Source organism: Ambystoma mexicanum, chromosome 2q, assembly GCF_040938575.1.
Source record: "Ambystoma mexicanum isolate Mex_15411 chromosome 2q, UKY_AmexF1_1, whole genome shotgun sequence".
NCBI lineage: Eukaryota > Metazoa > Chordata > Amphibia > Caudata > Ambystomatidae > Ambystoma > Ambystoma mexicanum.
In genome coordinates this window covers 837,733,068-837,759,309 of record NC_090924.1, presented here as the reverse complement: position 1 = coordinate 837,759,309, position 26,242 = coordinate 837,733,068, and the positions used below count along the sequence as shown (strand labels likewise).

The window sequence follows — 26,242 nt, the reverse complement described above, 5'->3', positions numbered from 1 at the left end:
GGTTGCTGCACGGATTAAATTCAAATCCCTCTGCAACATCCACAAGGCTGTCTGGGCCCAGGGACCACACTATCTTCCACTTTAATACTCTCCCTATAGACCACTATGTTCCTCTGGCACAAACTCTTTGTGTGAAAAGTGTTTTCCCAAACAGAGGATTGGTGGTCGATCGCTTTCCTCGGCTGGCTCCCTCCTATGTAACAGCCTCCCCTGCCTCTGTGCCTTGAGCAGGACTGTCTTAAATTCTGGAAGCTCCTCAAGACTTTCCTCTTTACCTCCTCCTTCCCTTCCTGTCTCCTCTGCTAATCCCACAGTTGCTGTGATTGGTGTCCGGGGTCCTTATGTATCCTTTCGGCGCATTGACCTCCCACACCCAATCGGCCCAGCTCCTGTCTACCCTCAGCACTTGCCATGGCACACGCTCCGCCCCAGAGATTTGCACTTACTTCTAGTGCGGCCCCAGGCTGTGTAGCACTCAATAACCCAAGCATTTTATCTGTGGCTCACCCATGAGCTCGGACTCCCCAGCACTTACACCCTCTCCCCTCTTCCTTGCTGCACTTTCACGTTCGGAATACTCACAAGGCATAGTAGGTTTGTCATTTCTTCCTTTTTACATCACTGCTCTTATTAAATATTGTGTTCTGTAATGTATTGCAATCCCTTTTTCCGTCCCCTCGCCCTGTGGGCACTCAGTATTTTACTTGCTGTATAAGTGCCTAACCAGAAAACAATAAATTAATAATACATTTGAAATATTTAGCATAAATATGGCACTGGGATGTGAAGCTGCCAAATTGCATCTTGGACTTAGCCTGCCTTTCTTTTGGTAGTGATTAGAATACACTTTCGACTTGGTTTGGTTGTGCCTAAGATACCCTCTTGATATCCATGCGGGATAAGTAAGAAGCATTGCAAGCCATTGACTGTAGATACTTTAAGGTATAGCGGACTACTGGAAATGGCAACTGTTGTACTTTTGTGGACTATCGGCCAATGGGGCATTGCCTTAGCTGATGCTCAACGTCGCGAGGTCTCATACACATCAACCATTCATCAGAGCCATTGAGTCTCGTAAATATGTCCATCAGGTTTATTACTTGCTCAATAACACAAAAGGGACATTTGCACCTACCCAGAGCGTGCACAGCTGAAACCCATAATCCTATTGCTAGAGCAGATCTGTGCCAACGGGGAAGTTCTATACCTGCACAATGTGCCTCAGTGCACGTGTTGGAAAATACAGGGGACTGTATTAAATTCAACCAAGTTTTAAGATAATTGTAAGACTATCAGTTGTAGTGCACAAGCAACATTCCACCTTTTGAAACAGTTTAATTGTGATTTTGTACAGGGAAAAACAACATATGGTCCCCCTAATTTAATTGTTTCTAAAAGCATCACTCCAGTATTGGGGAAAGGATGTTATTGACCGCATTATGCTTTGGAAAATATCAGATTTCTGCAATTTTCATAAATTAAAATTCCCAATAAACAGTTTTTCATACGTTATAGTTTGTTTAAATTATACGTTATGTTAGGTTATTGTGCATTTGTATAGCGCCTTATATACCATTGGTATGATCTCAAAGCGCTTGTAGGTTGAACGCCCTTGGGCGCTGTAGTTCAGGTCAGTGGAGAGAGTAGGGCAGTACATAGTGCTTGGGTGCACTCAGTATGTGTGCAGCCATTGCGATTTGGGAAAAACATGTAAAATTGAATAATGGGTTAAATGCACAGACACAATAATTGTAACCCTGTGAACTTAGAGGGCATTTCAGCCTCTGAAACAAGCTGGACATTGATTGGGTGAACAGAGGGGCTCTGTTCACAGTGGTGAAGACTCCATGACTCACCGGCTTATCATTTTTAAGTCTACTCGGGGATTCTTAATTTAGTCCTTTTGAATAGTGCCCCAGCGCCTTGCAGTGCTATTCACTCTCGTGGCGGTTCACATTTAGGCGCCGACAGTTTAGCAGAATTTTGCACAAAGAGATATTGAATTTTTATTAACAATATGTGCGCCGTAACCCACTGAGCTAATACAGTATTGATCCCAGAGGAAGCAAATGAAGCAGGCCCTTCCAATCTATAAGAGGGATCTGGAAAAGTAATCCACAATATGTAATTTGAGTTTCTTTTAAAGGGATATTAATACTTTTTGGTAGGGCTGGTTGCCTCTCGGGCGCAAGCCTGACATCAATGCTATCACAGAAAAGAAACATAATTCCAGTTTCTTCCGGACAGAGTACATCTCTGCCTGGGGAACTCATTCCGCCGCACATGTCAACATGCAAGCCAGTAAGGCAGGGCAACGTCCACTGTTGAGGTCTGTGCTCGCCTGGCCGGTCACGGGTTTGAATCCTGGGGGAGGGTGACTCAGACTTTCACCCTACCCAAGTCCATATAGTGAATATCATTAAAGTGGGTAATATTAGAGTACTACGAAGAAGCACAAACTGCAGTACTCATCAGTGTAGGTGCAACTGGTGGATTTGAGCTGTACAAGTAATGCAGGCTGTGTGCAAAGGTGTGAGATGTGTGTAATAAGAAGAGGACGTGGTGGAAAGATAACCGGAAGTGAGAAAACAAGTTTAGAGAATGTTTTGTATACTTTTCTACCCCTGCTTGACTTAGGAAAATTACTCTGGAGCTAAGTACTCCATGTCAAACCAATCGTTTTGAGGACCTTTTTTTGTGAGTGGGGAGTTGCCACTTAAGAAAGCGGCACGTGATTTCTTTGTTAACACTGTATTCAGGTGCAGGTTGCACCACTCGCAGGGGCATGTTTCACCTGGCATTCCTTAAGCCCAAGGAGTGGTTCTTTGGGAATTGGCTCCTATGCCTGTAAGTTGCACGCGAAGGCGTTGGGCAGCACATGCCTTTGAGCTTGTCCATTGAATCGTTGGCTCTTGCATGCTGGGACAAGGCTGGAGAGTGGAGATGCATTCTATGTACCCCCGGGAGGGGCACGCGTTACCATCCGGGGGCGGTGTGGGGGGGCGACCAGAGTGCTTTGAAGAATAACTGCCTGGGCGAAGCTTCGGGTTGTAAAGCATCTGCGGCACATGTTTGCAGCCACTGCTTCCTGCTACGCCATGACGCCCTGCTCCTCCCAGAGCACTGCAGTGCAATGTCGGGTTATTACCCGCCCTGCTGCCTGCAGCAACACTGGAAATGACTGAGACGAGGAGTGGAGGAGGGCTGGTGGAGCAATGACAAAGAAACAAAGAACGACCACCTCAGGCAGGCTGGCCATTGAAGGGGTCACGCGCAGGTAGCACAAGAACATAACAAGACAGCACTAGCCACTGATCCTGGCAGTCCCATGCTTATCAAATAAGGACAGGGCTTGTTATTCTGTATTCTTAGTCAGGTATCTGTATCCCAGTGGTGTATTAAAGTGCTCTAAAAAGAGAGCACTAAGTAAAGTAAGAATGCACATGACTTGGAGCAAAACTCAAAGTACACAATGCAAACTGCAGCGGATAAGTGCATCACTTACACTTTCAACTGCCCTTTGCAGCGCATGATAGTTGTCTTGTTGAAATGTACTACACAAGCAGGTTCTCCACCTGATACCCCTGTCTACTATTTGAAAATACTGTGACGAGTGCCCGATGAACCCTGTGCCCCTCGTCCTGGCAATCATCACACTGGTCAGTTATTAGAGTAGAGGATTGATAGAATGAATGGAATGCTCCCAGGCCGGCCTTCACGAGACTCCTCTCACTAGTAACTAAAGTGCTAAAAGTGCACATTGCTGCGAGGTGGTACCCAGACACTAGTAATGATGTTTTAGTTTCTTTGAAGAGAGCAGACATTTGGCAGACTGTGAAGGTCAAAAGCCACAAGGGTTGCAACTGTGTGCAACCTCAACTTTAAAAGGCGTTCCTCCAGCCCAGGCTAGGAGGAAGCTAGGAACTGCCATGAGCCCCAAGGCTGAGACTCTGAGGGAGCTACCCAGGGATGGGGGATACAACTGTGGAAGTTATTCGAGCATCACATGTCTATATTATGCTGAAGATTGGGGCAAGAAGTGGGTCTTCCACAAAGTGAACTCTGGCGCTCCCTGTACCCAGGAAACCGCCTCGCAGTGGTGATGAGCAGAACTAGAGTGAGCTTTGGGGATCATCCATCTGTAAATGAGATTACATTTGAGCCAGACATAAGAAAATGAACCTGTTCACTCATCTACAGGATGTTGAAACCAGTCAATGTGTGTTTGAGGAAAGTGAAATAAAGGGAACGAGGTGCCAAATACCGATATGTCAGCCAGAGAATGTTTAGATATCCCAAAGGTGCATATAAACATGAATGACAGACTGCACAGAAAAGGTGTGTCCTGCCTCCCTGAATTCAGAGTAAAAATGTTGAAGGCAAAGCTGCAAGAACCCGTTGCCGGCTGGAAATCTGAGCAGGTTGGGTGATGCAGGATCCACTTCCCATGCATTATTTTCTTGCTGGAAGTTACACTCTGGATGGTGGGATATTTGCGAAAGAATCAATTTGGTATTAGGAATTATTCAATCAAGCTCCGTCTAAAGATACACAACTATGCCAAAACCAATGTCTGGCCTCAGGTAAGGAACTTATTTTATGTCACTGGCAGTCAGGGAAGTGCCTGCATGCAGGGGACTGGCTGGTGGAGATGGGCAAACGTGGCACCATGTAGCGAGTGACTAACGGATCTGAAACTGGAGATCATTAATTTCCACTCTCTGGAGTGACTGCCTGGAGTTTAAGGAGGATTAGAATGAAGCGCCTGTGACATTCAAATGCTCGGACTGTGCATTGATTTGTGTATTTTTCCTATTCCTTTCTGTGCTCAGCCAATGCACTGATATTCTGTGGATTGGTTATGCAGCGAGGGATGACAGGGTACGGGGGATGGATCACCCAACTTGACTGCAATAGCATATTACTTCCTTCTGTCCATTGATGTATTTGACTATTAGTAAAGTCATTCTGTCCACAGTACCTGCTATTTAGGATGTTAGGATTTGTGACGTGCTGCGCTATAAGGAGTGTTTTATGAGATGCATCGGATTGTTTTAATACCTTTGATGTTATGCCTTTAACTTCTAATCACAATAAGAACATACAATAACGCTTTAAACTAAATGAAACAATTCATTAAAAAATATATAGTAATCCGGGGCTACAGTACAGAAACTTTGCAAAAGCGTAGCACTGTTTTGCATGGTATTTGCACCCGAGGGAAACATTTTATCTGATTATTAGTGTATGAATTACTCAATATTTTCTTTGAAGCTTTTCTAACTACACTGTTTTTTTCTGGATGAGTCAGGTATGCGCGCACCATATGGATTTAAAAACTACAGTTAGTATTCTTGGAGTGCCTGAAGATGATATATAACATGATATATAACAGCCGGTCCATAGCACAGCGAGTGCTTCCTTTGACATCTGTGCAAAGCCTGCCGGCGCAGGTTCGAATCCCGGCAGGGCCAAACTCAGCCTTTCATCCAATCCCAGCAGGGCCAAACTCAGCCTTTCATCCTTCCGAGCACACCGTGGGTAATAATAAGCAGCTCTCAGATGCCTGAAGGTTCGTAGCGCTGTATAAATGCTAAATTATGATTATTATTATAACACAAAAGACCCTAACCTGTAATGAGAGGCCTATGTGGTATAGGTCTTGATTATTTTGGGATGAAAGAACCTTTTTCTAAAGAATCATTAAAGTACCATTCGAGAACAACATTTTGAAGATTGTAAAAGGGCTGATATTGTATTATTACAAAGAAAACCCACGTGCAACATAAATTACACAGTCACAAGTGCTTTATTGTAATTATTATTATTAGAAAATGACCAAAGATGTAAACATGGACAACACACATATTAGTGCCTGATAGAAGATGCACGTGTCCGACAGCCCAATCTTCTCCCATCCAGTTCATGGGAGCAGATGTTCACCCTGAGTGCAGTGACGTATTCTAGGAGTACCCATGGCGTACATCACTCAGCAGTACTCAATGTAGCCTCCCCAGAAACTGGGGCAGCAATGGCGGCATGCCAGACGGTGGCATCGCAGCTGCATGTGCTCACTTCACTGAGCTATCCTGCCAGCCTGGCAAAAGATGGAGATCGATTGCCTGAGAGGTGTGGGCGGGTCAGCTCAACACCCCACGTCGTGCAACCAGGGGGACCTGACCTGTCACTGTGCGTCTGGGAAGCCCCGGATAAGCTGTCATTCTGGTATCAAGTGGAATGCAGGCGGGCGGGGTTAACCCCTCACTCGCATGGCGTTCAGGCCCCAGATCACCCCCACTGCAAAGAATGCGCTGTTGACAAAGCCATTCCCCTGGCATCTGGCAACTGAGCGTCAGATCCGTTTTGCTTTGGCAGTAGATATATACTCAGCGTCCTGCCCACAATATGCCACCCCTTTCCTGAGGCTACTGGGGCTTGCGAGAAACAGCAGCCTATTAAGAAACCCTTTTTGAAAGGATATAATAGCGGGCAACTTATCATCAACGGACCTACCCAACACACGCATTGCTGCGGCTGTTGCAGGCTGGCAGCAGCAGCAGATGGCAGGGCTGAGGCGCAGGAGCCATCTCGGGGAGTGTACACAAGTCTTCAATGGAAGCCTTGATTTTATACGCGAGGGTGCCCACTGCAGGTCCACCCACTGTGGGCAGAAAAGGCACAGAGCGGATGGCACTGTTTGCGGGCCTCTACTGCAGGGAAGGCCAGTCACTTTAGGGCGACTCTGTCGCCGGTGGGGCCAGGTTAACCCCTGCCCTGAAACGTCACCCGAGCCTTCCTGAGCACCAGGTGGGTGTGTGGGCAGAGCGGGAATCGCTTTCCCGAAACACCCCCTAGGAGCGGATAACATCCTGTATCCAGTGTGCACTTGACCTCCCTTGGCCGTTCGACCCCCACACGGCGCGCCCCCATCCTAACAGTTTGAAGGCTCGATTGAGCGCGGCCTCGGAAAACATAATTGCTTCGAATGAGTGAAAAGGCACTGCGGTGTAGCGTCTAATTTAAAGCAGCTGTGTGAGCCAAAGCAGTCGTGAAAACAGACCTTGATATGTTGTCTTATTCTGGGATGTGCTACATCATTGTAAGACATGTTTTTGTCTTTCACCCGGTCATTTTGAAAATGATGCAAGCAAATGGCGGATGTTTTTTAATCTGGGCGTCCCCATAGTGTTTGTGGGGCGCCTTTTCAGCGGTGACACTCCCCGAATGTTTGCCATGCTTACTATGCCTCAGAGTGGCCTAAAGGGAGGGTCACTCTTTGGGGGCAACATTCCAGTAACATCCTTTGCCACACTGCACCTTTCCAACAAGCTATTTTTAGACACATTTCATATCCTTTCTTTCAGCGTCTCAGCCTAGAATTCTGCCTTCATATTTTATTATGGGGGAGCACGTTACCAAATGTAACGTAATAGGCATTTGTATAGTGCCTTTCACCACAGGTATGGTCTCCACGCGCTGTAGGTTGAACGCACTTGGGGACCGGAGTCCAAGTATGGAAATTCGCCAGAGAGTTATAGAATGCCTGTGTGCATTTTGGCCGGTTCGTAGGTAGGGGTGGCCAAGTCCCTGCTGGTCACCCGTGTTGAGCAGGCAGGTGGGTGGGAGCCGAGAGGTAGACTGAAGAGTATGTGAGAGAATATTATGTGTGCAGCTAGGCCTAATGCCATCGTGGGGAGTAGCTGCATTCTACTGGCAGGGGTGTTGTGCAAAATAGAAGAGAATAACATACAAAATAAATAAAAAATAAACCTTTCACCGCCCAAGAATTGACAAGATGTCCCGTGAAACAAGGCCCTCGCCAGAGTCCTGGCGGGACAATATGCCGCAGCTGCCACCTTCATTCAAAATGGCTGCCGCAAGCCCAGATCCAGCTGTAAATGCACACACAATCAGTGATCGAAGTGAGCGGGAACGGTCGGGAGCAGTGTTCCACTACTTTTATTTTTGTCTGTTTACCATTCCTCTACTTTTTACGGCCATGTTCACCATTCTGTATCGATGATGTGTCCCTTCAGGTCCCTGTGCAAGTGTAAAGTTGTAATAGGAGCCTTAGTTACTAGTCACTTAGACTATTGCAATGCCCTGGCTTCAACACCTTGTTACATGTTGCACGATGCTTCCGCCTACCCTCTCCCCTGCCGAGACACCACAGCTCCACTACACTTTTCGGTACACTTCTACCACTGCACACAATGCAAATAATGCACCACAGAGCACGTACACATGTATGACCGGGCACTAGCTCTACCAGCCTGCTGGACCGCCAGCACCGGATGAGTGAAGCATTCCCCAGGTGTGCATTGCTCCCCCATGCACACAGGCAGGTCCCTAAGCAGGCTGGAAGCCAGCACGCCGTGGCCATTGACCATAAGAGCATAAGCCAGCGAGATGGATGGAGAGCCTGATTTACACCGACAATAGCATCCATCGCCAGGCATCCCTTTGTGCTCAGCTGCTCAGTAATGTACTCCCTGTATTGACCAGAGCGGGGAAGCTATGACGAGCCAGTGGTGCTCGGAGCCTATGTAAACTTCTCTAAATTACGTTGGGAGTCTTTACCGCGAGAAAATCTATAGAGCAGCAAAGCTGCAGGATAGATGTGTGTCTTTCATCATCTCAGCACTCCGCGAGCAGTGATTAGCTTCTATTGAACTATTTCCCTGCTAAGTAAATCAGGATCGATGCAATGCTTTAAGTTGCCCTATTTTCCGTGCATTCAATTAAAAATCGTTACAGGAGTACTAATTGCATTTTCCAGACCTGGCTTCAAAAAGCTGCTCTCTGGACTGAGATCCCAAGGCTACGTGGGGTCCAGAAGGGAAGCCCGTATTCTGCATTCGTTGCTATACACTGACCTGCACCACTTGAAGCGTGCTCCTGAAAAGAATTTCTGTGTTTCAGTGGTGGTATTAGTTTTTATTTTATAACAGGCTTAATCCCTGAGTTCGGTTTGGAAGTGTGGACCCGGGATTCGAACCACTGTCGCTCTGCGCTGTCTTGCTTCCAGTGCTATCCTCCGTTCACCCAGAACCGCACAGCCATGAAAGGTGTTGAATCTTTCGAAAATCAGTTGATCGCACAGAGATGGATCCTGAATCTGCACATTCGGCGATGGTTTACACAATGTGTACAGGACACGGAAACTGATCAACCCACGCCGAGTGCATAGTGATGGTGGCAAAAGGGTGGTCCCTTCTATAACACCCAATCACCCGTGCTTTTGAAACACAGCCACATGCAAGGTGGACATAGAACTGGGAGCGACTATTGGTGTGTGGCCAACTGGCAATAGTGGGCCAGCAGAAACACTGACTCTTAAAAGGGCAGTAGTGCTCTATTACCCCTGCATAAGATGATGGGCCTAATGAAGGTTCATAAATATAATGCCAGCAGTATTTTTGCTGCATTGCACTCTCCACACTGAATCGTCCTTGTGGCGGAGTTGGCCTAAGCAGCTTGGGCACCAGCCTACACTCCTCGGTGCGGAGACCATCTGATTGCAGCCGTGTGCGCTATCTTCACCACACTGCTATTGCACAGGCTCTCCCCTCCATCTTGAGAATGATCATTTAGATAGTAGCTTTGATGGGAGTGGTGGGTGCGCTGGAACTCCCCACCACCACAAAATCGTTCAAAGAGAAGCAGAATGTCTAGTAAGGAGCCGGTATTAAAAAGTGGGTGCAAAATGTGCATCCGAGTTCTGGGGTGCCATTGCCCCGGGGAGCAGCATGCTAGCATTCTGTCCTGGATTGGGCCAGACAGAAGGAGTTGCAGCAGTTGTACAGGTCATTGGATGCTGTTGGGAAACAAAATGGCGTCTCTGTTACCTGCTGCTGGCACCTTAGGCAGCTACACAGACTTTCCTTAGCCTGCCCAGATGCTGTACCAGGCAGCATCAAGTCTCAGCACACATGTAAGCACAGTGCCTGGGAGCAATGTGGCATGTGTTCACCCTTCATTAGTAAGTGTGAAAAAACAAAAAGAGATTTGAAGTGGGCCTGTAGTCTGCAACTGCCCTCCCATGGTGGGAGGCTCCTCCCGCACTCCTCTCCCAACAATGCCTGGAACCCTCATTCCTCCTTTGACATTCAATGTTTGGGGGTCCGGGTGCAGGGGGTCACCTTCTTGGTAGCTCACATGCATAATGCTTGAGTCCCATGCTCATGCTTTCATAATATGCTGCATACGCACCGGCGCTCAGGTCGTCTCATTTGCATGAGCCAAGCCCAACATGACAAGAAGGGGAAGCCCACTCCAGAATGCACACCCACAATGGTAGCAGGTGCAGAGTTAGCAATACCAATATATAGTCCCCCAACAGCGCAAATGGTACAATGCGCCATTTGCACAGGAGGTGCAGATCAGATACTCAGGCCAAAGATTTCCCCTGCCCAGAAACTCGCAACACATTGATTTCCACCTGCGCCTCAGCCCGCGTGGCATACAATGATATGCCATGTTGCAGCGATTTGAATGTTGTGCCAGCCTTCCACCAGCGAGGCTTTTGGGTCCTTCGGGCAAGAAGGAGGGGAGAGCTATGCACATCTAAGAATGCTTGAGGGGATCCGAACCTTGTACAGTTACATTTTGGGATTAAAATAGTATGCCCACGGCAGGACTTTCTGATCTTATGATTTCTGAGAGTAGGGACATTTGAAACAGAACATTCCCCTGAAAACATGTCTTTTCTAGCCCTGGCTATCTAGCTGTCCCAGCTCTTTTCTGGCCGGGCTGAATGAAACTAAACCCCCAGTTGGGTATCACTTCGCTGTAAACAGTAGGCATTACGGCCCCCACCCAACCTAATGCTGCTCATTTGATTGCCACTAGAAGCAGGGCGGCTGGCAGGGGAAGCTGTGGCGTTCAGAGGGCACACGTTTCTATGCACAGAACAGTGCAGGAATGTGTGGCACCTCTGAGAAAATGCCTTTAGGGCGTCCTTCCCTGCCCTCCTTGTCCAAGAGGTCAACTGTGTTGTTTGTGTGGCCAATCTGGTGACCCCAGCGAGACCCCTCGCTGAAGGACTGGTCCTGTCTCTGCAGCAAGGCCATCAATCCACTGAGCTACCATTCTGACTACATATCAGCGCCAGCGCCTGGACAAACGGACAATATTGCAAGCACTGAATAGTTCCACTGTAGCAATCATCAGAAGGCTGTGCAATGCTTTGACATTGATCGTTATGTGTGGGGTGCGGTGGGAATGAAGGGGTGCTGGGAGAGATACGGGTTAAATCTCGTGGAGTGGCACCTTATGCTCATATAGTCTGACGTCAGTCTGCTCTGGAGGTAGAGAGCCTTGCCACAGCATTAGATACACGTGATAATTGAAGATAGCATAACAAGCATTAGTACCCTGTTGCGCACTGGGAATACAATGTGTGGATTGGCTCTTTTTCCGAGCCATACCACACGGTATTCCCGTGTATGCCACTGCATCCCGCGCGTGCCGGGTACTCTGTTCCCGGCGAGGGGCGTGGCAGCCCCGTAGCCAATGAGGAGGCTTGAAACAGGGCAATCCCCGCTCCGAGCCTCCCCATGGCTGGAGGTTGCCTTCGTCCCCCATCGGGGACTCAGGTACATTTTTGTTTCCTCCAACCCCCTTCTCCGCAAACTATCTCCTCCCCGCCCTCCCAACCCCACTTACCTTCTTTTGTCTTCTTTTCTTGAGCGCGAACGCACTGGAAACACTTCTGTTCCCAGCGCGACCACTCCCGATGGCCGCCATGGAAAGGGAAAACGGACTACGTTTTCCCTTTCCCGGAGGCCTTTTTTTTCACTATTTTTTTTTCTGTTTCGAAACGCAGCAGCGTTTCAAAACAGAAGAATATGCTATTAGTAACCCGGTCTAATGGGCCATGGTACTAATGGCTATAAGACCCTCGGCGGCGGGCCAATACCACCCACGGTAATGCCCCGGGGGCTTCGTTAAGGCCCTTGCTACGCTCGGGCCTGTGACTATGGCCGCGGGGGCATTACCTGGGGCGGTATTGGCCCACCGCCTCAGGTCTTATTGCCACACTATTGAACAGTTTTAATTGACAATCTGATCCACCTGTGCTCACATCCTCTTTCAATTTATTGCTTTCTATAATGTAGTGAAAATATATATTTTTATTAAAAAAGTAACTCCCAGTAAGCTGATCTGTTACAGAGTTTGGGCGACAGGCTCCTGGCTGACAGTGCTGGGGCACTTTGAGAAAGATTGTGATTTTTGGGTCTCCTGGATTTATTTTTCTGAATGTCTAAATAGCATCCAAAAACCATTTGCACTACTCGGCGATGCCCGGTGTGGTAGACCCATTTGAAGCCACCCCTCTGGCATGGCGAAGCACACAGGGAATCATGAATGAAGAGAGTCGAAGGCTATTTGAACACGCCTCTCAGCCATGCCTGAAAATGGCGACAACAAAATGCCGAAACTGCCTTTACTGTGCATTCGGCTGCAACCAAAATACTGAATGCCATTACACCGAACAAGGGGGGGCGGGGTGGTATCCCCCGCTCCCCTTGTTTGGTGTAAAGGGTTCAGGGGTTGTGGGGGTGTCCCCTGATTTCATTACATGGATAGCAGGGGACAATAAAGTAAGAAATACAATTTAAAAAAGGAACCTGTGGCGCTAGTTCCGACCCACGTTAGTGAAAGGGAAGTGACGTCGCAGGGATAGAGGGGAGTCGGTGGCAGACATAGGAACGTGACGCCAAATGCCAAGTAGGGAGAAAAATGGAAGCGGGCATGAGGATGCAGGCAAAAGTGATGTATGTGATCACTGCGCCACACTTTTGGTGTATTCAGCATTTTCTTTGCATTTTCGATGGAGCAGTGTTCACATAGATCCATGCCCCTTCACATGAAGTTCATGCCATATATTTGTCGAACCTATAGGAGAACATTCAGCTGCAACACACAAGGGCACACATTTGCCCATTGTTTTCTGACATAAAGCTCCATGCTACAATACTTTGCCTCGGTGCATGTGCAATGCGCTCTGGGGAAAAACACAGCAATTGCTAACAACTGGATTCTTTCAATACTTTTTTTGCACCAGGGCACATTTACCACTAGTGCTAGGGGAAGCATTGCTCTGGTGCAAAAACGTCTGAATGTCTCCCTAGTGATAATTGCTCGGCACCAGTGCAAAGTGTCTGTAATACCGCATAAAAAAGTGAGCACAGAATGTGGTGAAAGGTGGAAAATGTTGTCTTAAGGCAAAAGATGTTGTTGACAGTCACCAGATAATGGTAAAAGGTGGGAAAAAAAGATGTCGACAGGCTGCAAAAGTGGGGAGGAATTGATGATGTCATGCAGGAACATGAATTACATTGCCCCGATCACCATAGCATCTTCCAGCCTACTCGCTTAGAGTAAGCGGAAGCCATTATGTGCACCATTCAGCGGGTAACCTGCATGCCACTCATGCCCACCTTTACAAACGAGCCCATGCTAGAGCAGGGCTGGTCTGCACACCACTGCTGCATGCCTCCACACGCCTAAACAATGCCATATTACTCGTTCACATTTAGCAAGACAGCCATTGCGGTCGGATACGGACCCAGGTTAATTTCCAGGACACTTGTCTCTCACCTTCAGGGAACCCATCCCAGACTTCCAGTCGGTCATAGCGGCAGTAGACCCCGCGCGGCGGGTTGGTGTCTGGCTCCAGTTCGAAGCTTTCAAACTCCAGTATTATCTCCGACATTTTGGGTGCAAAGATGATATAAGTGCATTCCATGTTATTAGGGTATTTGTCCGGGAACTTGGGGGACTTGATCACTCCATGGGACGCCGTGAAGTTCCTGGAGCATTCCGACCCTGGAGAACAAAGGGACAAAGTTAGCTTTCACTGTGACAGATCTAATTTGTTAGCTAGAAAATGTCTATGGTTCCATCCTAGGCCTCTCAGTTCAAAAATCTCCTCCACCCTCAGTGTGCAGTTACTATTCGTATGGGACCAATCAGGGGTCAAGTCCTCAGAAATGAAGTGGGAAGTGACTCATCAACAAACGCAATGGGATGTGACGTCACCAGAAATTAGCATATCAAGGTGAAATATGCACATTTCTTGAAATTAGCTTTGCTTAACCACCCAAATTGCACAGGACAAATGGCATTTGCCTTTTTATAAAATCAACACACAAAACCAAGAAAGAATATTTTCTTCTGAAAGTGTTTTTGAAAATGTTAAAAGGTGTCCGTGTTTTAAACTCCAAGAACCACTACAAATGTTTTCCCTCGGACTTGTATTATCGAAATGGGTCATTTTACCTTTAGTTGTCTGTCGTTTTTCAGCAGGTTATATAGTGCAGTGGTGAAGTGTCCAACATACAAGCTTGGCAACTGCGGTTCGATCCCTGAGGTCCGCTTAAATTCATAAATTCAAAGAGGAAATTCAAGGTTTATCATTTTAGCTGGGGCACTGAGTTCACCCTCTGAAAAAAGTGGGTCGATACGCATGTACCCTCGAATTGAGCCCTGGGACTAATTTAAGCCAACTGCGACAATCTGTGCCTTTTACCGGCCCTAATAGTGCAACCCACAAACCACACTCCAAATCTATGCATGCCACACGACACATGGCAAGCATGAAGGACAGGGCAGTGAAAGCATAAGTTCTAGAAATCCTGACAGAGCCCTAGAGAAGTCATTATGGCTCACCCTTAAAGCCGAACCTGTAAATCTAGAGGTTGACACTGACAGCTATGATACTGGACAGAATATTTACAAGAATGGCTGTGTTTTTTTCCAGTTCAGTGGAGGGGAGCCGTGGTTTTAGGTTCCCTGTGCTGTGGGCTTAGCAACCACACCAGATGTGACCTGGGCCCCTTGACGAGTTAAACGTGGACGGCAACCGGGCCACGCAGCCGGAGCGCCTGACTCACTGCAGCGCTGTTGACACAGGTGCGGCAGCGGCAGTTAAGTGTTGCTGCTGGGGTCGGGTGGCGAACTGCGCGCTGCCAGGCGGCATTGTTAAAAGTAACCTGATAGCAATGTTGACATATGAAACTCCCCTAATGTAGCAAATAAAACACCAATTAGGTTTTTTCTGCGGAAACTGTCATCTAGTAAGAATCCCGGACAGCAGAAATGATTATGAGAGGATTACGGTTGTCCTAATTGTGGCCATTGTGCAGGCAACATAGAGGGCTTGCCGTAGTTGGACGATTTTAGTAGTGGGAAAGCATTAGCCTGTCAGGTAAATGCAAGCACAAATAATCGATCGTGACGGATAGACTGTGCGGGGCAATTGCACAGTTTGGAAATCGACGTGCACAGTGACGTTCACAGTGGTTTAAGTGGGATTAGAAATCGAGGGGGGCTTTCCTTATGGTGTACTTAGGCCAAAGTGGGGTGGGTGGCAGGTAATAGGAGTAGTTATGGGGCGCCCAGCCCCTCCTTTTAAACAAAAGTAGGGGCTCGGCGCACCTAAGGTGTGACACCAGCGTGCATAGCTCGCAAGAAGCAGGCAGCCCTTTCATTCAAGGAGCCCTGTGGTGTAATACTAAACTACAGGTTCCTTGGATGAAAGGTCTGCCTGCTGCTGATGGCTCTGTACTCAGAAAGAGAGGGGGCTGGTCTGCCCAGCTCTCCTTTTGTTTTTGACTAAAGTCTTCATGCAGCACGAAGCCAAGGTGCTTCATGGTGCGTGATGACTATTTACTTGCAAACAAAAGGAGAGCTCGGCAGTGCAGCCTCCCTCCTGTTTCTGAGTACAGAGACATCAAGCAGCCTGTGTAGCGGAAGTGTGGCACGGTTACACAGGCTGATTGCAGATGCTAACACTTTGGTTTAGAAAAAAGAAAAGACAGCAATGCCTTTTCTTTTTTCTAATCCGAAGTGCTGACACCAGCAGGCAGCCTTTGTAACTGCAGCGCTTCAGCTACACAGGCTGCCTCGTGTATCAGCGTGGCTGGGGCTAGTTAGGGTTGGGCCCCGGCAGGGCCTCGGCTTGGGAGCCCTTTTTGGAGACTACTGGGGCTCAGACCCAGCTAGCCCCAGCCCACTTAAAGCCTTGGACGTGCAGCCTACTCTGATAACACTCATATATAAATCCACTGCACAACAGCTTCCTGAAGGCCAAATCACGCAGGAGTGTGTGGTGGGGGCACTGCGTTACAGGTTCCTCAAGTAGCACCTCTTTCATGATAAGACTAATGTGATGTAATATGTAATTACATTGCCAAGCTAACACAGTGCCACAGGATGAGGATTTTTGCTCCATAGGCATTTGTTATATCGGGGGTGGTGATTCAGTATTTTCTGGCCTGGGAGCATCTCGGGGGGGTGGGGGGGTTGCCGTAAATTGTAGAATATATATATATATATATATATATACATATATATATATATATATATATATATATATATAAATTACACAGCCACGGTAGTGGCTGTTTAGTTATGGTTACATTTCTAATCCCATAGGAAGAGCACTTTTTGGGCGGCTTATAACTTCGCTCTCCCTGGACGAATCCTCACCAAACTTTGCAGTATATGGCCCGCTCTACATTTTCTTGCAAAGTTTGGTGAGGTTTGGTCCAGGGGGGGCAAAGTTATAGGGGGGTCCCAAAATATATTTTTTTCCCATCGACTGAATGGGGAAAAAACTCTGCGCATGCCTACAGCCCAAACCGCTGGATGGATTTTCACCAAATTTGCAGCAGGAGCAGCGGCTTGGTCCAAAAAGCGTGCTTTTGTAAATTTGGTGACAACCCGTCCAGTATTTTTAAAAAAACAATCAAAAAGTAGGTCTAAAATAATTAGTGATATCTATGTCCGCTCCGCGGACATACTTCCCTGTTCGCTCCGCGGACAGGACACCGATTGGCTAATTGGCTCACGTCATGTCCGCGGACATGTGGCATGTTCACTGATTGGCTGGTGAAGAGCGTGAAGTGCGTCATATTGTTTCGAAGCTCCCACCATCTTGGATCCGTGTTTGGTGCCCGCGGACATCGCGGTAAAAACATATTAAAAAACACAACATTGCACTTGTCAAACTTATCAAATAATCTCTGGGGAGGTGAGGGTGATGAGGAAGGGATGGGATATGGCTGCAAGAAGCAAAAAATTGGTGTTTTTTGTCACAAAAGTCACACAGTAGATTTGGAGGTGTTCCACAATATGTGCCTAAAGTACAGGTGAAAGAGATTGCATTTTGGCATTCAAGGGATGTAGATATATAATCATGGAATTGTGGACTTGTAAACATAGATTGCTGCTTCTGCAGTCTGCAACTCCAACCTTACCTTATGATATTACAGAGTAATACTACATTCCGAATGCCCGTTCCTCTGTATTGTTTATATTGGTTGCCCAATATTTATTAATATTAAATCAAAGCAATTTCAGGTTATTTTACACTCTTAATTAAAACGGTTGAGCTTTATAAATTGATGAGCTGGTGCTATACCCAGAGTGCGGCAAATAAAGGGCTAATGTGTCTGTGTTAAAATGTAATAAACATAATAATGGAGTCAGACTTGCGCCCCCTAGAGCCTGGCACCTCAGGCAGCCACCTGCAGTGCCTGATGGACGTGGATCAGAATAACAGTTCTCATGGATGCAGTGAGGCAAGTTGTTGCTAAGTAAGAATGTATTTTGATTGTGACTGAAGGTCACCAGCTTTGAATTTTTGCTTGCGAGCTAAGGAAGCCCACGCATCGGACACATAGTATAATGTTCAATTGTTTTTTGACCTTGAGAGAAAGAGACCATTCCGAAAGGAATTGAATGAAAGGAGGTTTGTAATAATGAAGATATGATAAGGTTATGCATTCCAAAAGTGGATAAGGAACATGTAAATTCAGTTCATGAAGAATTGTTGGTGCGAACGCAGTGAGCGTTACGGTCTGAGTTACGCCAAGAGAATGGAAATAGTGAATATAATGTACGTCTGATTTTCGACAATTGTATACTGGAACAAGCATTAACTTATTATTATCTGAACATTATTTCTGGGTTACATTCTATTTGTTTGTTCTGTGTGGCTTATTGCAATGAAACGCAAGTACAACCTTTGTGTGTAAGGGTGTTTTTAACGTGCTTATGGGGAGTCCAGCATCGAGGTGCATGTAGACCACCACTCGGTTCCCCCAGGTTGAACGCTAATATTTAATTCAAATGTCATGTATGACCATCTCGAATTGTGTACCACTTTCCACGTTGTTTTCTCTCTGTTGAGATTGTTTCATGTCTCTGCTAATCGTTAGTTTAAACTCTATGCCGAATTAATAAGTCAATAGATAAATTGTAATAAAGATCGGGTAGTGAGACACATTTCTGTTATGTTTTCGAAACAGATATATTCTGCCATTCTAGATTGTCATAGATTCCAGAAGCCAACTGACGGGTTTTTCAACCGGCAGCTGAACATAGTTGTGAACAACTGGATCACAGTGACTCTTTTTTGGGATGATCGCCAAGGGCCCATATGCCCTTACGCTGTACTAGTGATTAGGAGCAACATAACATCCTTTATGGTGGTCTAGCCCTAAATTGATGCAGAAGCACTGGAATTCACCGTGCGACCCAAGCGCTTCTTTTACCGAAAACAAACACCTTGTGTACGCAAAAAGAACAACGCATGCCTCACGATAAACATTTTGGATCGCAAGCGAAGAAACAAATTTGCAATTTAATTTAATATGGCAATAGTCTGATGTTCTCGGAGCATTTATTCTGAAATAAAAGTACTTTACAAATTGTACAGTGTTGTTGTTTTCTTTTAAAGTACGGTTTAATATTCTGAATTGTGACGTGCTGTGTTGTGAGACGATGTGTGTTGATTTTTGGGTTCTGCGTCACGTCACGTAGGTGATTATGGGCGAGTTTGGCTACGAAACTTGCGTAAGGCGCATTGGCAAGGATCTACAAGCATGGTTTTGCAAATGTGGCAGTGTTTTCTTATTTGACAAGTGTCATTAAGAAAAGTAGCGGTATAGCTTTAGTGACTGAGGGGTAGCCTGTGGCCATGGGCAGAGGCCAGAATGTCCGGGTCATGGAATAAGATCATGATCCGGACAATCTGGCTACTGGTCATGACCAGAAGGGACAAAACATAGGATTAAAGTGGCCATGTCCACTTGGGACTGGCTTTGTGGTAAGTTATTCGAAATTAGGATAGATTTGACAGGGAAGAAAAATGTGCTTGTGGTAATATGGTCATAGGGTTTTCTTTTTGCCTTCTGCAGGCTGCAATGGAAAGCGAAGTGGGGCCCTGTATGGAACCCCCGCCTTCCCTTTCCATGGTGGCCATCTTGGAAAAGGATTTTCCTTCCTAAATGGGGACGCCACAATCCTCTTTTTTAGTACCACGGGTTCTCGCTTTGGCATGACATTTGTGATGTCACATTTGATGTCCTGGGTGTTAGTCTTAGCAGTGCACAGTGGTGGCGCGAGTTATGGTTGCTTAGTTTACCATAACTGGCGAATTTCAGGGGGTTTTCGGTTTTACCTGGAAGCATAATGTCCCTTTAACAACATTTCTTTCACTGAATTTCATAGGTTTTTAGTAGCACAACTTAACCATAATGTCCCCTTAACAAAGTTTTGCCTCTGGGACAGTCCTTTATGGCACTGTTGCCTTCTAGGCAGCAAAGGAGATGAATGATTTTATCAGAATTACGTGAGTTTAAATATCCATGTGGTCCCGGCAACTAATTAGGTGGAATTTTAAAAACAGGAGGTGTTTGCCATATGATAGGTTATTTATAGCGCGCTTAATACCCAGTAGTTTCCAAGCACTGACCAAGGGATTAAACTTGTGTTGCTCCATGTCATCTTGCTTTAAAGGTGAGCACGTTGCCCCTGAGCTATCATCCCATAATCAGTAATTTTACCATTACCACCATACTCATACCAGGGCTCATGAGGACAGATTCACAAACACAAGTGCAAATAAAAAATGCCCGGAAGATGCACTTTTTTTATTTGCATTAGTTTGTGAAATACGCAAGCCACCTTATTCACAAAGGTGCCATGCGCATTTCAAGGGAGCCGTGGTGCGGCTGAACAAGATGCACAGGCTTCCATGAACAATGTGAGTGCTGGAAGCCCATGTCAGCGTGCCAGAAGCACGTATATCGTGATTGAGGGATAGAAATGCAAATGGGACAGCAGAGGTTCATAATCTTGCTGCTCCATGTGTAGGATATGGCCCAGTCATGCAATGCACACACCCCTGTGCTTCTGCAAAAAGACACAGGTGAATTTCCTGGTGTTGTTTGCATTTTAAAGGGCATCCGAATCATGAATATGGGATGTGCTTTAAAATGTGCAGACATGCCCCCTGATTTGTGAAAATGCACAAAGGGGGAACGAGGGCAGTTGAAGCCCACTTTCATAGGCCCTTCGTGCATAATGCATATCTTTTTTGTTTTTTGGTGCAGCGGGTTTGCACTGGAGCATCTCATCACCTGCGCCAACATTTCTTCGAGAATCTGGCCCAAAATGGCCAGGAGTTCACAGTTCCGTGAAACAGGAATCATTAAATTCCCGTTCTCTCCGTTCTTCTTGTCTCTTTAGACTGAACGTTCCCCGTCCTCCATGTGCGTAGTCCCGTTTCCCATCTTTTCAGCTTCTTGCTCCTTTACATTGGAATGCTCTCCCACTCTCTCCGCTCAATTACTGTTTATTCTCTTTTTCGTCTCTCTCTGAAAACCCACTTTCGTCATTACCCCTGATTGCTTGCTACCAGGGTTGATGTTTACTGCCTATCATTCTTTTGCACCGTACCCTATTTTTAAAAATGTGCAGCGCTTTGGTTTAAGGCGCTATATAAAATACAATAAAATACAAAATACATTCACTAAAACAATACATGAATCGACTAAGTCTGCCACAAGATATGCAGGAGCTAAAAAGAGATGGCATGAATTCAACAACAAAACATCTCACTGGTTGACATAGCCCTCTACGCTGTATGGTTGAGCTGCTGCTTTTTCATAAGAGGAGCGGGTGTTAGTGGGGAGCTGGCACAGCAGATCCTTAGCCCCCATTTTCCTAACTCAGTGTCCCGTCCGTGACCTCATCCAAATGTTCTTTTTTTTTGGTGAAGACATATTGGTAGCAAGGGTCCTACGCGGGCGCAATGGAAGCCATCACAGGATGCACAGGGCAACTCACCTGTCTTGTAGATTTCGTAGCGAATGGAAAACCCTGCTCCGGGGGTTTCGTAATCGGAGACAAACGTGATGAACATGAACGGTCCGGAGGACACCAGCTGCGAGGGGGCAATCTTCCCGCAGAACTTGCCCATGGATCTTCCAAGGGCGTTCTCGCCATCGATTATTTCCACGTAGTCGTACCTGGTGGATAAACACAAGAAGGTGGTTAGAGCAAAGGAGCATGTGTGATTTGCGGCAACTTCAGCGTAACAGCAGTCTCTAGGAACTGATATAAAAGGAGATACCCAACCCACCCAGCAAGAACACCCACTCTCCATTCACTTGAAGGCCAAGTCACCAAGCTGACCAGTTACGCGCCTTGCTTTCACACCGCTTAAAGCGAATTGGCACTACCCTGGGGAGAGGACAGGGCTGGTCTGGGGTCCTTGGAAACACTCTGCCCGCACAGTAGGCTGCAGATCAGACCCCATGCAGAAATACACACAAATGCTGTTAGCTACAAAGCCCAGACAAAGAGAGGCGCTTGTGGCAAGTGCCCATTTTATTGCCCAGTCACATATAGCCAGGAGTTTAGGATAAAATGATAAATGCTAGCTTACTGTCACAGTGAGGGGGTAGGTCTGGGTGGCTTTATTCCAGCCACTCTCAGAGGGATGGTATTGTACACTGAAATAAAAATAGTATTTATGGTGTGTCTATAAATATATACATGTTAATGTTAACAAGGAAGAACTTGACATTTGATGAGTGATAACAATCCTCTGCATTATATTTTATTTTTATTTGTAATTGCTACATTCTCAAGTGATGCCATTGGCAGCCAGGCCCACATTTACGTGCATACAGACACAGCAAGTTCCTATTACTCCTCCTTTCTGGCAGATACACTGGCTTCTTGAGCATCCAAGTGCCCTCATCAATAACTTCACATGGATAGATGACACCGTTAAATAATAACAACAAGCATTGGCACGTTTTGGCTCTTGGTTAGGCATGGTGTAGGATTTGCCACGAATGGTCATAACGGCCACATAATGGCAACAGCTGGAAAATGGTATGAGTACTCGGGCATATGATGTCAGTGCCTGGCAAATACCTATCTAATACAAGCCAAAACTGTTGGCTTTGCCAATGTGTGTTTTTAAAAGGATGTCAGTGCAAGGCACTTCTATGATAGCATACACATTGCTTACAAATCAAGTGGCTCAAGGCTCACTTGGTTTAAACATTTTGACTACACCACTAGCTCATTTACAGTAGCAATTAAGCCATTCATTCTCACACGATATCTTAAAATAACACTGGCAGGCCCTATACATTACAAAGTTAGATGCTACCGTTTGAAAGAGCTAGCTAAAAGAGGTTCCAGGAGGGAAGACTTTGGACAGAGATGGGCAGCTAGTGGATGGGAATGACTAGGGCGATTGACATGGCCAGTCAATGGGTGGGAAAATAACCAAACAACAGACCTAATCTGTGTTCCCTCCTCACTTCCCATCACCCTCCTATCTCCAATGCATTAGTTTCAGCTTATATGTGGTGCTAAGGCACTACCTATTAGCCCAAACTAAAAAACACAGCCGAGTGCTGTAAGCTGAAAATAGTATGAAAACCTCTTGCTGCTTAATCAATAATGTCTGCATACAAATGTAATTATAAATATTTGAGGAGCCAGGTCAACTACTCCACAGACACTGTGCCATATTCCACAATTGCTGGTAAATACCATCTGACAGTAGGCGGGACTTCTCTTGGTGCAAGTGGGAAGAATTGCTCCAGCTGGAGTCTCTGCTCATACAGACAACAGAGAAAAAATGCTTTTCGGCACAATATCACGCGTGTGTGCCACATTCTAAGGCCACCCCACCTCCAGCTCACCGGTTTCACATGCCAATTCCACATTAGGGAGCAAAAAGTGGGCAGTTATTCCTGAGGCGCTTAGTGGTTCCGAGGAGATGTCTGATGAGTTGGGAGAACTCCCCATAGCCTCTCAGATGCCAGCACAGAGGCCCCCTCTTAAGGTGGGTGGTCAACACCCCACGGACCCCGACTGCCCAGCGGAGCCAATTCTGATATTCAGACCAATGGGTGCAAATGGCTGGTTGTGCAGCCTGCACAAAATGGTATCAGTGTTGTAAACCCACTGCGCCCGGATTCCGCCCACCCCCATGATGGGAGTAGGAAAATACTATGGACTATGTATCAGCATCTGCGGACTTGAAGAGCAAGCTTTGCTTTCAGGTTGGGCTGTGCAATGCAGTTTTTCAGGGCAAGTTTATTTTTTAGCAGGACCATTTTCCATGCCTATATTTTTTCTCCCACTGAATTTCCCTTCAGAAAGGGCCCAGAAGTAGGCCTCACACAACCAATCATTGCTCCTCTATGCAAATCTATGTTCCATAACATGCCTTGAGGGCCCAAGACACTAAGCTCGAACCACTAATACAGAATACAGTGACAATAATAACACATTTTTTTGTTTTTGTGTTTTTATAGACATTTTTTAATGGCGACCCTTCTATTGCCATGGAAAGTCCACACCGCCCGCCTGTAATTGAGCGAATGCGCAACTCTGCATAGTTATCTATCCTGCCATTGAGCTATTCAATTCCACTTTTCATTTTGACTGTCTCTAAAATGCGTACACATAGCTTTATGGGGAGCGGTAAGATCATCCGTTGCCTCGGTAATACCGCTAAGCGGTGCCCTAGAACCGTGCGCGGTACTCAACACAGATGCCTACTCATCCAGAACGGCAGTGAAAATAAAACTCTCTGGAACAGTCAAATAGCCCCAAAGATAATATCCCCCAACATGGATGGTTATCTGTTTGAAAGGCCTCCAACTGTAGCGCAGCAGAAACCCAGTAAATGCAGCTCATTAAAGAGGTCTACATCATCTCGCGAGACATCATCTGGCAACCTGGAGAGATTAAGAGGAACGGCATACATTAAGCTCGCAGACAATGCCAGCTCCAGTCCCCAATTATTGAGAAAAAAGGAAATCTCATGAGTCTAATTCGCTACAATTAAATTGTGTCTTTGTCTAGGGCGTCTTTCCTATCAGAGTATAATGGGCGTCCTTCTTCTTGCACAGGCAAGTTCTGCCTTGAATTCCAAGTGGCTCAGGCTAGTTTTCTATCTGAACCATGCCTGATTTCTGTCCCCTTTTCTGTAAACATAATCCCTCATATATATATATATATAAATAAACTGCACAACCTCCGCCCTCTCCACCCCGCCTGCCTACTGATGATTGGCTCTGTACACTATTTCCCTGCCCCACGTGATAAAGCAGTGAGAAAAAGGCAGTTGTGCAATGGTTTTGCAGTGCACGGGACTCCTCGTTTCGGTAAGGTTGATCTTATGTTCTACACCATTCTGATAGTCAGTCCTGGGCAAACGTTTCCGCAACAAATGCGAATCACACGAATTTCGCAGGAATGGAAGTTCGGAGGACAGTTTGCCATACTCTGCGTGACCCTAACATTTTCACATGTCATGCAGGGGCTTAAAAGACCTAGTTGCAGTTGGGGCATTTGCTTTGAATTTCTTGCAAGGGCAAACATCGCGCTAGAATTACAAAAAAAGACAGGGCCCGATTCATGGAATTTTTTGCACAGTGCACTGCTGAAAAGTGAGTTTGCACTGCCGACACAAACCCTGATTCATGGAACTGTGCCAGTGACTTTGCAATGCTGAAAAGTGAGTTTGCACTGTCGACACAAACCCTGATTTATGGAACTGTGCAAAGTGAATTTTTGCAGTGCAAAGTCAGTGCAAAGTCACTTTATACTGCAAAAATGACTTTGCACTGACTCAATCTCCTCCTCGCTCTCTCACCTTGGCTGGCTTTATTTTCATTCCCAATTTAAATTCCACTTCCTCTGTCTTGTCTTTAAATCTCTTCACGATCTTGCTCCCCCATATCTCTCCTCTCTCATTTCATTCTACACTTCCTTCCGCTCTCTCGGGTATGCCGATCTCTTCCTTCTCTCTGTCCCCCCGTCTGCATGCGCCTCCTCTCGTTTTTGCTCCTTTCAGCGCCTTGCACCCCTCCACTGGAACTCCCTTCCTCTCTCTATCCGTTCCATCCCCACCTATTCCTCCTTTCATGTCTCCTTGAAATCTTTGAAATCTTTTCTTCTCCACTCCTCTCCTCTCCCTGACACTCCTGTCCCCACCTTCGTCTCTCCTCCCTTTTACCCTCCTCTTCTTACCTCTCTCTCCCTGCTGCGTTCCTCTTAAGTCCCCTCTCCTCCTCTCTCATCCTCAGCCTATTCCTCTTCCTGTTTCCCACTTCCTCCCCCTTCTCCACCCCCTCCTCCCTCGTTTATCTTCTCTGGCAAATTGTTCTACTTACCGTATTACTGGTTTGATTCATATTTTGTAATAGCTTCTATTGTTTTTTATCGTATCCTTGTTGTTATAATGTAAAGCGCTTTGGCGTAAAGCGCTATATAAACACAATAAACATAAACATATGACCAACAGAAAAAAGTTAAACACACTGTGGTGTTTCTGAGGTGAACTACCAAATCCAGTCCTATCAATACTTATGCTATATTAAACGATGCCTTGTTCAGGGGTTATAAAGCAGAAACTCGTCTGTACAGCAAGGGGGTAGGAATCAGGTGGGATCGGCATCACCAGAGCCGGCTCAAAGGGCGATCAAGTGGTGTGGTGGCACAGGGGCGCTGCGGACAATGTGCACTGGCAGCTCACCCAATGTAAAGTGTCATGTAAAGTGTCCGTCAATGACTTTCTATTAGTGAGCCACTCACTAATAGAAAGTCATTGACTGACACTTTACATGACAGTGAGTGACAGAGGCATGCCGCCAGTGCCTATTCAAGAATCCTGCCACACCTGTCGCGGCCCTAAACACACTACAACCTGTTCCCAGAGAAAGGGCTGAGTACATGAGCAACTATTCCAATTCCCACAGTGAACTTTTTTTCCTTCTTTGCATTCCGGTATTTGTTTGTAGTCTACAGAACTTTAGGGGGCAGGGCCAAAAATCACACAGGGTGTTGGTAGACCTGGGGCCGCCACCGGGCCTCACTCACCTCACAGTACCATGGGGCAGCATCCTAT

General features: G+C 46.4%; 1 protein-coding gene across 1 annotated transcript in view; it reads right to left on the bottom strand.

Annotated features, from left to right (window-relative positions):
• Positions 1-26,242, bottom strand: part of NRP1 (neuropilin 1) — a 279,683-nt gene that overhangs the window by 126,298 nt on the left and 127,143 nt on the right. The window contains 2 exon segments of the mRNA XM_069648055.1: positions 13,606-13,833; positions 21,145-21,326. Of these exon segments, the coding sequence (XP_069504156.1) occupies positions 13,606-13,833; positions 21,145-21,326 (410 nt within the window).